This window comes from Gavialis gangeticus, unplaced genomic scaffold (genome assembly GCF_001723915.1).
Source record: "Gavialis gangeticus isolate Ggan-Ray unplaced genomic scaffold, GavGan_comp1, whole genome shotgun sequence".
Taxonomy (NCBI): Eukaryota; Metazoa; Chordata; order Crocodylia; family Gavialidae; genus Gavialis; species Gavialis gangeticus.
Window position 1 is genome coordinate 580,144 of NW_017728960.1, and position 12,589 is coordinate 592,732.

Consider the following 12,589-nt stretch of genomic DNA (forward strand, 5'->3'; position numbering starts at 1 on the left):
GACAGAAGCAAGCCTGTGTTAGTAGAAGAGAAAAGGCAATGTTGTTGCTGGATGCAGAGTACTGCCATCACTGAAACGCTCTTGTGTGGTTTCTTTCCTGCCTTTCTCTAGTGTGGCGTTGTCATTGGAAGCTAAGCTCCACCTGCTGCACAGCTACATGAATGTGAAGTGGATCACCCTGTCCTGCGAAATGCAGGTAAAGAAACAAAATCCTCTATCCTTGGAGAGCTGGGGGAGGGGACGACCTGTGTCGCTTCCTTTTGTGTTGGTTTCTGTAGGCTCCTATTAGAAGGCACGGCTTTCATCAGCAAGATGAGGGAAATGGCATGCATCTGGACAGCGGGGTAGCAGGGCAGACTTTTTTCTGCTGCTCAAGCCCTCCATGTAAACACAAAGGACCATTAATGCAGCCTGCTACACAGTGCCTTCTGGACCTGACAAATCTCAGTCTAACCCATACTTCACTGGACTCTTGGTTTATAGTCACCGAGACTGACTCAGGATAGCAGAGAAGATGAGTCAGCTAAACTCCCCCCCGCCCCCCACCCCCCAGGGCCTGTTATTTTAAGGGTTTATTTGTAGCCTTCTGAATATTTCAGAAAGCTTCCTGCTGTCCCCCTGCCAAATCATGGTAGCTGTCTTAACAGTTTAAATATGGTTTTAATTCTGCCAGGCTCATAGAAACTATATCTCTCTCTCTTTTTTTTTTTTATTATTATTATTATTTAAAGGAAGTTGTAGCTCTGGTAATTTAGGACCTAGTCGTGCTTCCAAATGCCTGTGCAAACTGCCAAGCTTCTGTTTGGATCCCTTCCAAGAACTCAAGTAGATGCCGCCAATGTATGCTCTGTGCAGACGGGCGTGAGTGACCCCGACTCAGAGTCCTCTCCTTTAAATATCCCTCCTGGCTTTCATGGGTTGTTTACACTGCTTGGTCTGCCTGAATTTCAGCCTGTTGTGAAACACCCTGCCCCAGTACAAGCAAACGTCGCTCATGAATCATTGTGGTACAGTGACCCCTAGTGAAATGGGCTGCAGCCCTCAGTTCCAGTAACTTTCTAGTGGCTTCTCAATTATAGTCTTGACAACAGAGCCTCAGTATTCACCCGGCTGTTGTTCATCCCCCCTTTGCATCCAGGGTGACCTTTCCTAGGCAGGCTGTTAGTTGTGGCTATTTCCAGGAGGCATCTGGAGCTGGCTTTGGAGTTGTCTGGGAGTGGAAATCCTTGAAAAACCATTAATTCCCTCCCTCTCCAGTAGAACAGCCCAGTAGACACACTTACAACGTGAATGTACCTCTGGGGGCAAATGTGCAGGTACCCTCCAAACAAGGAACATCACAGCCCTCCTGTCCAGTGGCCCAGATTTAACTGACTGGGTGGGGTTATGGAGGAAGGCTGTGCAACCTTGCAAAGCAGCACGCTCCTCTTCATCTCCTGACAGGGAGTTAGTTGTGTGCCTGTCACCTCTGGTTTAGCACCTGCATATAGTAGGAAGGGTGAGCGGGGCATCAGCGATGGGGGGAGGGTGTCAGAATCCCCCCCGCCACCACCCTGGGAGTTTTTGCTATGGCAGAGGCAGCCGTGCCCTGGGGTTGGGGGGCAAGTGGGATAAGTAGAATGAATGGTGCTTCCCCCCACAATCCCCCACAACCCAGAGGCTTTGCCAGAGGAGGCATGGCCCCTGCATCCAGTAGCATATGGTGGGGAGGGGAGCCCATGCCATGGGGCTGCTGCTACTGCAGCGGCAGCAGTATCAGCTGCCTCCACTTGGCAGAGAACCTGGGTAGGTAAAACTTCCCACCCCACCACCCACTATCACCCTGGGTGCTCAATAAGCTTGCTAGATCTTTGCCTACGCACAGCTGAGCCAGCGGCCTTCTCATGCATTGTCTCTCTTCTTTGCAGGCACCCCTTGCCCAGCCCGAATCCCCCACAGCCTCTGCCGGCGACGATGCCCGCTCTGCCCCAGAGTCAGGCGAGTCAGACAAAGAGTCGGTGTGCAGCAGCTCCACGAGCAATGGGGGCAGCAAGGGCAGCAAGGACAAGGAGAAAGAGAAGCCTAAGAAAGAGCGGGACAAGGAGAAGGACAAGAAGCGGGCGGACTCAGTGGCCAATAAACTCGGCAGCTTCGGCAAGACCTTGGGCAGCAAGCTCAAGAAGAACATGGGCGGCCTGATGCATGGCAAAGCCATCAAAGGTGGAGTGAGCAACGGGCAGGGCGATACCTTGGAGAAGAAGAAGAAAGGCTCTTTGAAGTCGCGGAAGGGCAGCAAGGAGGAGTCCTCCCAAGGGGACTTGTCAGCACCTGTCGAGAAGACCTGTCCGGGGAAAGCAGCCAGTGAGAAACAGACAGATGCCTACAAATACAGTCAGGAGGTCAAGCTGAGCCTGAACATCCTGCGGGCTGCCATGCAAGGTGAGCGCAAGTTCATCTTTGCCGGCCACCTCAAGACCAGCCACCGGCACCAATACCAGGAGGAGATGATCCAGAGGTACCTTCTGGATGCTGAGGAACGGTTCACGGCAGAGCAAAAGCAAAAGGAGGCAGAGAAGAAGGCACTCTGCAGCAACGGGGCCTCCAAAAAGATGGAGCCTGAAGGGGCAAATCCTCACAAGGGGGAGGACGTGATACTGAACCCAGCCTACTCCCAGCTGCCCCCTACATACAGCCTCCAGGCCCCGGAGCTGGCCATGGGGGGAACCAGAATGACAGTGTTTCCTTCCAGCTACTCTGGGGTCTTCACCATTCCCAGGCCCTCTGTGGTGAGCAGTGCAGACAGCTCCCACCCACCCAGCTATCAAGACGCCAGAAGGCAGGTAGCAGGGGGGTCCTGCAGCAGCCTCCCTGCGTATGCGACCTTACCCAGACATTGCACTCAGGGGCGGCCTCACCCATACCAAACCAGCCCTTCCCACCTGGGGAGGGTCTCCCCTACCGAGATGGACATACCCCTCAATTACCCCGTCGAGTGCGACAGCCCTCCCTCCGGTGCCCCCCACAGCAATGGCTACAGGGAATACGTAGAGCAGGATAGCTTGCAGAAGGGAGCAGCTACGGACAGAAGCAGAGGCCGCGGGCTTTATGGTGTTCAACAGACCAAATGCAAGCAACCAAACTGCAGTTTTTATGGGCATCCGGAAACCGGGAATTTCTGCTCCTGCTGTTACCGAGAGGAGCTGAAACGCAAAGAAAGGGAACGAGAAGCACTAATACACCGGTTCTGAGGGGTTGGCCTCACGTTCACGTCTTGGACCCATGAAGTATGGGGAATGCAATAATAATTCTTTCCATGCTCCTCTTTCTTCCTCCCTCTTGACTGGACGGGGGGTGGGAGGGGAGCGGCAAATGTGATTGTGCTATTGTGTGTATAGTGGCAGTCCATTTGAAAAGGAGGTGGGGTGAAAAAAAAAAGACAACCCTTCCTTCCCAGGAGACTGAAAGAGCAAGAGAGATGCTATCAAACAGGCTGCTTCTGGTGATGGGGAGCTAAGATAGCCAGCCCCTGTAGGGCTCCCCCTGTGGGGAGAGACGCCAGGTTCACCTGATCAAATAAACCAGACCAAAGCTTTCGAGTTAAGGCACGTGGAGAGTGATCCTGCCTGGGGTCCTATTCTGCTGGATTCCAACTTAACCTAATTTAAAACAGCTTTGTTTTTTTTTCCTTTTTCTTTCTTCTCCAGCAGAGTTAGCAAAAAAAACCCCCAAAAAACAGCCCAGCAATTTTAGTTTAAATCATGGACCTTTTTATTAAGAGATTTTAACACTGGTTTTATTTTTAGTCTTTGCTGGTACTAAGATGAATTTCAAGTTGGAAATGGACTAGTTTTCCTGCTCCCTTTAACTTCCTGGGGTCCTGCCAAGCCCCAGTCTTTTAGCTCACCCTCACTGGATGTCTTCTGAGCACACCTCCTAGCAGCAGGGTCAGGGCTGTATCTTCAGATGAGCTTGACTATATTTTTAAGATTTTATTTTTAAACCTTTTTTGTGGGGAGGGGTTTTGGAGGGGAGGGTGTCAGGGGAGGGGCAGGAGAAGCAATCTTGGGTGTGTGAGTTTTTCTTACAGAAGTACTGTGCATAGCCATTCTGTCAGTGATACAGTCAAACCGACTTACTAAGAATCAGCCCAGAAATTGGGTCAGTGCCTCCATCAGCAATAACCATTGGTGTGGAGAAGCAGAAGAGACCGGCCAAGCGCCCTGCAGCATTGGAAATGCCAGCCCTCTCCTGATTTGCTGCTAGCTTCAGAAGTGTGTGTGTGTGTGTGTGTGTGTGTATATGTAGATAGACAGATGCAGACAGACAACCAGGTACACAGATATGCATACAAACACACGCACGCAGATGTGCACGCGCAGTTTTGTACTTGATCAAGTTACTTCCAGACTACCTCTGTTTTGCCGAATATGATGAACTTGGCTCCAGTACTCTGAACCGAGCTCTGACTTTGAAACGATGAGTAACAAAGACATTTTTGATCACGGGTCTGAAGGCCACGCTATCGAAAAACGAAACCAAACCACCCCAAAACAAACCCCCTAATTGTTGCTTAAGTTAAACGCACTTTGTGGTCAGCAATTTTTCCTTCCTTCCTCGCCCTCCCAATCTCTGCAGCAAGAGCCTGGACGAACAAGAATCATACTCAAAGGAAGTGTTTGGGGTGGACCTAACTTTGCACAGGTTTTTTCTTTTATTTGTTTTAACCATCTGTCCCAGGCTTGAATGCTCCATCCTTCCAGGCTTTTACAGAGCACTGCAAAACCATTCTCCATGTGGAAGTTAAATATGGAAATGGTCCTGGACAATGCATAATGCACCATTCCCTTTGTTGCTCTTCAGAGAAGTGACTATGCAAGGAGATGCCATTTGAAGCCTGCCTGCTTTTCACTGAGCAGGTGAAAGTGTACTTACACTGGAACATCTCCTAGAGCCTTTTTTTCACTAAAATGCTAAATCTTTATCTGAACACCCACATTTTACCAGTTTAACGTAAGGGTGTTTTTAAAACATGGTCTTGTCCACAAGAGAAAGCGGCATGGGTTTTTCTAAAGGTGGGTTTGAACCGCGAAGCGCTCTTCTTAGACTAAGCTCAGCCGGAACAAACGCCAACCCTGGGTTTGTCATGGCTTGGCTAAATTGAGGTGTTAAGCAGGTGTGCATCTTCCTTGCATTGAAAAGGCCTTAGCTCACATGGTGCTAAACCCCTTCTAGACATCCTGATTTGGGTTTGAAGGCCACGTTTCAGTTGAGTTTTCACCTCTTTCCTCCTCAGCTTTGGCTGCACAGATGCAGGCCAGCTGCCTGTTGGGTTCAGGGGTGTTCTGTCAGCCTGCCTCATTTAACTGCATTGATTTAAGCTGCGCCTTTCATTGAACCAGTGCTGTTTTCCATGCAGATAAACCCTGCAGCCCCTTTGCGCATCCATGGCTGCCTGGAAGTGTGATAACCATCGCTCAGCCCCATATCATGGGCCCTTTCCGCAGCCAAAGCACTGTCTTGCAACCTCAGTGCAGTTGGAGAATGTTTCACCTGAGTATCAGCTGCCTTTTTTTCCTTCCCCAGATCCAAAACAGCAGCTGTGCATTGCAGGGGAAGACATCTTTTAAGCTCCTGCTTAAGTGATGGGAGCGAAGGGACTCTGTATTTGGCAGGGCCTGTCTTCACCTGGTCATGAGTAGGAGAAAGGCGAGATTGATGTATTTCTGAAGGGGATTTACCTCCATTTCTGGCATGCTCCAACCCGCCATCACCATTTGTTCCATTTGGACCAAACCGATAAGAAGTGAAAGCCCATGCTCCTACTTTTAGCCCCCACAAGCAAGGTAGTAGCATGCTCCTGTCCTGATGGCATCAGCTTGGGCTTTCACTAGAGCGCAGTGATTTTTTTGACCACGGAGCTGAAACATCAGAAGCACTTTCTACATGTCGGGCCCCTTTTTAAGGTGTCTTAAAAGGACCCCCAGAAGGTGAGACCCATATTCACAGCCCACTGCTGACAATCTCGATGGTAAAACGTGAATCTAGACCAAGCAATGAATTTTTAAAGCAACTTCATTCATCTGGGAGACTGGCAGCAAGCGGTACACACAACACTTGTTCAGAGGCACCCTGACCATAGCTGGGAGGATGCTAGCTACAGATACTAAATAGGTCAACTCTTCCAAACGAAATCCATTTCTCTCTTGTGTGCCAGCAAAATTGTCACTGCTCTGTTATTTTTTTATTCTATTTTCTCTTTTAAAGGGAGCTTCCTTGGGTGCTTCACGCTCTCCACTGATGATGATCTTATTAACGACGTTTGACTGTATTGTCAACCCTTCCCGGGCCTGTTTGAACCCAGATTGCTATACTGTGGTGTGAATGTAAAACCTGTACATAGTTGATAGGAGTCTGAACGAGTGAGAGAGAAACACGTACGGTCAGACTGCCACATGCCAGGACCCACTTGCTTTTAAAGTTGGGTGAAGAGGGCAATGGACATTTGAGGAGGTGAAAGACGCATTGTTTTCTGGTTCGACCCAGACAAGGATTTTTTTTTTTAGGGTCTTAACCTTGCAGTTGGCTTCCGGCATTGGCTTGTCTGGCCCATTTTTTATTATTATTACTATTGCGGTTACGTCTAGTTCATAGCTTTTTTAATCGAAAAGAAAAAAAATTGAACCTCAGACAAAATTAAGTTTCCACTAAAAGAAAAAAGATATTTGAAGAGTATTTTTTCTATAAAGGACAGAATTCCAGCTATTACCCTGAGCACACCCGTTTCCAAAGCCTGCCCGCCTTAACTACGTCATAATGTATTGACTAGCAAGAAAATTGATTGAATTTTTCTGTAGAACTGCTAAGGATTTTTTCAGGTCATTTTTGTTTCCTTTATGGTGAAACTTTTTAGGGGGGAAAAAAAGGGGGGACTATGAAATGCAAATTCTATTTATTGAAAGAATATTAACCATCCGCTTCCCTTCTTTTGTACACATCCTTAAATCCATTGCCCATGCAGCGTGAAGATGGCTGTTGTGAGGTTAAATATTTTACGGTACCTATTTTTTTAAAAGTGGGGGGCGGGTGGGAGAGGGGAAACGCAGGGGAGTGGGTTGGGAGGGAAAACGACAAAACAAATCATGCAATTTCTGCTCTGACGCACCTTTCATTTAAAGTGAGCACCAAATGCTCTGCTTTTTTATGCGTGTGGGGGGGAAACCATGCGGTAAGGCGAGTTTCTGTGTCCAGGTCAGTGCATATCTCACACAGAAGCCAGTGAAGAGGATGCCGAGGCCCAAGACACACGGCAGACTCCCCGAGGACTAGCCTCAGAGACAGAAAAAGGGCACTGGATCCTGCTGTCTTCATATAAGTGCACTTAGGGGTGCAGTTGCAAGAACTGTTGCTTGTCATTAGGACCGGGGTTTCCTGTGCAGCCTCCTTTAATTCTGCACCATCCTGGCTCTGGAAAGCTACGTTAGAGGGTTTTAAAAAATATTAGAAGTTAAAATATTTTAATGAACCATTAACAAGCATGTCATCATGCTGCCCTCTGCCCCTGGGTGACCCTCTGGCTTTGGGGCAGAGGAAGCGCGGTTGAGGCTAGAAGGCTCGCTGTTGTATTTCACTTACCAGACTTGATTTCTGCCAAAACCCAGATGTAGTATTTGCTTTTTATAAGACTGACTTTTAAAGCCATGGATGATCTTAGCAGGCCTGTCGAGTCTCCATAGGAAGGTTTACCACGTCTCTGCTTTTCACTAGTGATATGAGAAGTGACCTGAATTAATTCTTCAATTGTTTATTGACAACCCCCCGCCCTTTTTTTTTTTAATTTAAATATTGGGTTGGCAACTTTTTTACTCATAGTTTAAATGCACTGCTGTAATGAACACTAGGTGGCGCTTCGTGATCAGTCGTATTACACCGTATATTTTCAGTTATGCTACCATAGATTTCACTGACCAATAAAAAAAAGAAAAAAAAGAAAAAAAGTTCAACTAATAACCATGGAGTAGCAGGTGTGACTTTTCTTCCGCTTCCTACTGAAATGAGTGATCTGGGATTTGTGTGCGCATGGTGCTGGCGCACACACCATGCAATTCACTGGTTAATTGCGCCATAAATTGAGACCGGCCACACCTGCGAAGACTGGCCACCAGTGAATTGTGTGAGAATTACTTTGTGCTTTTGGCCAGTCTGCAGGTGTGGTCGGTCTCCACTTTTATTGTGTGATTAGCCAGTGAATTGCATGAAAATTACTTGGTATCCAGGTTGTAGACTTACTGGTATAGAGATGAAAGCAATCAAGACTCGTGGTAGAGGTGGTATCTTTTATTAGACCAACTAGACTTTTGCAAAAAAAAAAAAAATCTTTAATTTTTTTTAAATGAGAATTACTCTGCACTTGTTAATCGCGCAATAGGTTGAGACCAGTCCCGTACCTGCAAAGGAACTGTCACCCCATAAAAATGTCTCTCCAGCTACAAAAAAAGCCAGCCCGCTAGAAATGTAGTGCTTGAAAATTTGTAACAACTCTACAGCTGGTTTCTGTCCAGCTTCAACTTGAACACATAATGGGGCTGTGTGTGTCAACAGCATGTGTGAGATTTGATTTATTTTTGTATTCAAGTAGCCTCTAAAGGCTTCAGGTTATTCTGTATCAGATACAAACGTCTAATAAAGACGGTCTTAGCCATCCATCACTCCGGCATTGCAAGCCGCCAAGTGTTTTTAGTATGGTGCTGTAGCGCATCCCCTTAGGCCAGCGTGGTGTGGCACGAAGGTAAGATGGGCAGAAAGCCAAGCGCTGGTCTCAGGGGAGTTTCTCCATTGATCTGGAAGCCAGGGGTCGCCCAGTCTATTGCGTGCATGTATAATTCTCCTTTCCAGAGCTACATTAGCTGCAAAGAGCCGTCACTTAGTCAGTTTGCAGCTTGGTTATCCAGCTGGGAATTTCTGCAGGGCTTGAGAGAGGTCAGTGCCCAAACTCCATTGGCTGGCAAAGGGATTTGGAGGCCTATCTTGGGGATGGGAATTTCCTCCTGAATAAACCTTGACACCATCAATTCTTGTGACCTAGAGGAAAAATTCAACTCCATAGTGAGATCCTTGCCCTTCCTGGGAGAGACTTTGATTTCCGCAGTAACCAGTCTTACCCTCGGATTTTTCTTAAGCTCATGGTCTCCAGCTATTGGCTTTTTTTCTTAAGCATCTGCTTTAATCTCCTATTTCCTCCTAGTTGGCCCTTGGTACCACTGGACTCTGCTGTACTTCCCAGTCCCTTGGATTTAGGTAACAAACTTCAGTCTTATTACAAGGTTTAGCAGGAAAGCTTTCAGGCTGGCTACACAGATCCCTTCATGTGCTTGTTAAGACGCCCTTTGAATTCATAGATATTCTTCTCCCGAAGCATCGGAAACCACCCACAGCAGCATTTTGCCACCGTGTCCAGGAAGCAAGCAAAGCAGATTCTTGTCTGGTACAGAAGCAGGCAACGTAAACTCAGAAAGACAGAGCAGCCATCTGATGGTGTCCATAATCAAATAAAAGATGCATGTCCCAGTTCAGCTGAGGGTTTCAGCAGCTGCTTGAAGGCTTTGCACAGCTGAACCGGGAATGAGTGCTGCTGGCTCTGCTCTGCCACAGTGATTGCTGACTTCAAGCAGGCTTTCAGAGATCTCTTATTTTTCCATTGATTTCCGTGGTCATCAACTCAGGCCTGCAATTGTCAGTGGCCAAAACAAATGGCCTCTCAGGTTGACTGAGTTCCCTCTTGCAAAGGTTTGCTGGAAAATCCATGTATCTTCCTATTTTAGCAGCGTGATTCAGGGCAGAGTGGTTGGCTGTCGCTGGAATTGAACCGACTCCCGACTTGGACTCACCCCCGCTGTTGTCCACTGCAGTAAATTAGAAACGCGGAGCCTGGATCCTCATGCCAAGACTCCCTGACAAAGTCCTCCCTCTCCCTTTTGGATGTCTGCAGCCAGCACAATGGCTATTCCAGGCCCTGAGCAGAAACCACCCACATCTGGTTATCAGTCAGCCCCTTCTCTCTTGCTCTGCCACAACCTATGAGTGCTCCGATGTTGCTTATTTTAATGACTAGATTAGATCGGTGTCAAGCAAGCTACTATTTCCTTTCAGTCTCTTGTGCCCTGATTCTAGATCAGCTTCTGGAGACCCCTGTGCGTTCATACCCCATGCATTCATCCTTCGTCCGTTGACTGCCCAGGATGGTCCAGGGAGCCTGAGACCACTCTAAAGCCTCAAGTGATGGACAACGGCACCTTCCTGGTGGCTTGGGAAAAGGCTTCTTTTCATTGTCGGCTCTTTTTGCTGCATTTGAGCAGTGCAAAGTGCTCCTGTTACACTACGAGGTGCTTTCCAGTCCCTGTTGTGCATCTCCTATCACCCTCCTCTGTGCTGCCTTTTAGATCCTGGCTGTGCTCTGAACCTTGCTAGCTCAGCGGGCACACATTTGAGCTAGATAACTGAATCCCAACCCCAAATTGTCCTCTGCTTTTTGTTTTCCCTACCTCCAGAGGCCAATCCTGCAGAGGAGGAAATGCCACTGCAAGTGGAGCTGGCGGCTCATTGAGCCGTGTTGGCTTCCTATCATTGCATTCCCTGGGCCTGAGTCCTCCAGCAAAGGGCGGACCTGCTCTCTGGCTGGCCAACTCTTCTGGAAGCATCCCATGCAGTTCGCACCCTGCCGAGGCATGCTGGCTATTCCTCCCAGCAAGTGGTGGGATCGATTTTTAGCATCGCTTCTCATCAGCCATGCATTCCAGAGAGATTTACCTTCCACCTCTGAGCGGCTGTTCTGCAACTGGAATCCTCTGACGTGATAAGCAACTTCCAGCTGCTAATATCTCTGTGCAGCTATTTGAGCCTAAGAAGATTAAAAAGCTCCAGTTGCATCCTTTTTCACAAGCTAATTATGGGTCCCCCCCTAAACTTCCCTCTTTTTTTCTTTTTTTAGGCATCTTTTTGAGGGTTTGATTTCAGGGAAGGAAATCTACCCAGCTCAAGCGCCTCTTCTCAGAGAGCCAGCTGGTAGCGACAGCAAAGCAAGCGGCGCAGCTTTTTTCCATTGCTGTGGCCTGCATAAGCGTGAACCGTGCCCCGCTCCCCTGCAGGATAAGAATAATGCTGTAGAGTCTGCAGAAATCCAGCTCGGGTAGAAGCCGCAGCATCTTGTTGGCTGTGGTTAAAAAGGATGCCTGCTCTGTCATTGCTTTTTCCGTTACAGCTCTCCCCTCCCTGCCCCCACTTTGCACAGAACTGCTAACCCCAGAGCAGCTGAGTCCTTCTCATCTGAATTTAGGCCATAGTCAAATCCCCAGGGCAGAGCAGGAGTGTCCCCCTCACCTCTCCATGCTACAGCCAGATCTCCAGGGCATCCGGCATTGCAGGTGCTAAGCACAGAGCCAAAGGCAGGGAAGACGGGTAGTAGAGTCTAGTGGTCAGAGCCTTAGGACACCTGAGTTCTCCAGTTTAGCACCCAGCTCCGCCACCAACCTACTGCATGGCCTTAGGCACATCTCCCCAGCTCACTTTCCAGCCTGTGCGCAGAGGGGTTTGATCTCCCGGCTCAACCCATCCATCATTGTCCCATCCGGGGTGCCCAGTCCCCCTCAGAGGGCATATGGTAAAGTTCCAGGGGGAAGTGGGAACCCGGCTTGGGCTGGGGCAGAGTGAATTTTTTTTTACACCTATTGCTATGAAATCAGGGACTTCTTTGCTGCAGGGATGGCAAAGTCCAGATCTTAACTAACTGAAGATGGTGAATAAGTCTGCCCAGCTTGGCCATGAAATGTATTGCCCTGTTTGCCATCAGGGATGCTAGGGGAAGGTAGAAATCCTTTATGCTAAAGAGCAGAAGGCCCTTGACTGAGCTCCTAGGATAGGCTGGGTCCTGCTACTGAAATAGCATCACTCCCTTTCTCTTCTCCCTGCCCCTCTCCCCCTCCCCAGCCTTACTCTCTGGGCTACAGAACACGTGAGCAGTTTGGGGCAGCGCCTAGTTCAGCACAGTCATGAGGCAAGGCAGATGAGCAGATTTCACGGGGCCAGTGCAATGCTCCAATTGAAGCAATGTGGTTCTCTGCTGGGAACAGGTCCTGAGTTGGGGGTTGCACTTGTCCCTGGGCTCCGGGCCACCCAAAAGCACATGGCTGTGGGCTCCCTGGGGCCAAGAGAGGGCTGATCCAGGCTGCAGTGGTGTGGAGGAATGCAGCTGTTTGAGGCCAGGAAGAAATTCCTTCTCTCGTGTGTGGAGCCAGAGCCCCCATGTTCCCCATCCACAGACCCAAATCCCAGCACTGGGATGGGACGGGCAGTTGCTCCTGGCTCCATCCCGGATCGGAGGAAGGCGTCGGAGGCTCTGGCCTCAGGGCTTTGTGCAGGGGCCAATACTGTGGTAGGGCTGGGAACAGACATGACATGTAGGCTGGTGTCATGCTGTGAGGGGCCTGGCTTGGAGTTTGGGTCCTTTGGGTGGGTCAAGTGGAGCCTCTGGAAATCCTGACGCCTGCAGAGATGAAGGGAGTTGCTCAAGGCCCCAGGAGCTGGTGGTAGCAGATGTGGGACTGGAGGCCCCCCCCCC

The 12,589-nt window shown here is 49.1% G+C and overlaps 2 protein-coding genes across 2 annotated transcripts in view; both read left to right on the top strand.

Annotated features, from left to right (window-relative positions):
* Nucleotides 1-3,702, top strand: part of OTUD7B (OTU deubiquitinase 7B) — a 32,756-nt gene extending 29,054 nt beyond the window's left edge. Inside the window, exons 10-11 of the mRNA XM_019516544.1 lie at nucleotides 112-196; nucleotides 1,908-3,702. Of these exons, the coding sequence (XP_019372089.1) occupies nucleotides 112-196; nucleotides 1,908-3,227 (1,405 nt within the window). The 3' untranslated portion in view covers nucleotides 3,228-3,702. The remainder of the gene's footprint in view (nucleotides 1-111; nucleotides 197-1,907) is intronic.
* A 3,497-nt stretch (nucleotides 3,703-7,199) lies between these two features.
* MTMR11 (myotubularin related protein 11) overlaps nucleotides 7,200-12,589 on the top strand; it is a 27,604-nt gene continuing 22,214 nt past the window's right edge. Inside the window, exon 1 of the mRNA XM_019510626.1 lies at nucleotides 7,200-7,204. Within this exon, the coding sequence (XP_019366171.1) occupies nucleotides 7,200-7,204 (5 nt within the window). The remainder of the gene's footprint in view (nucleotides 7,205-12,589) is intronic.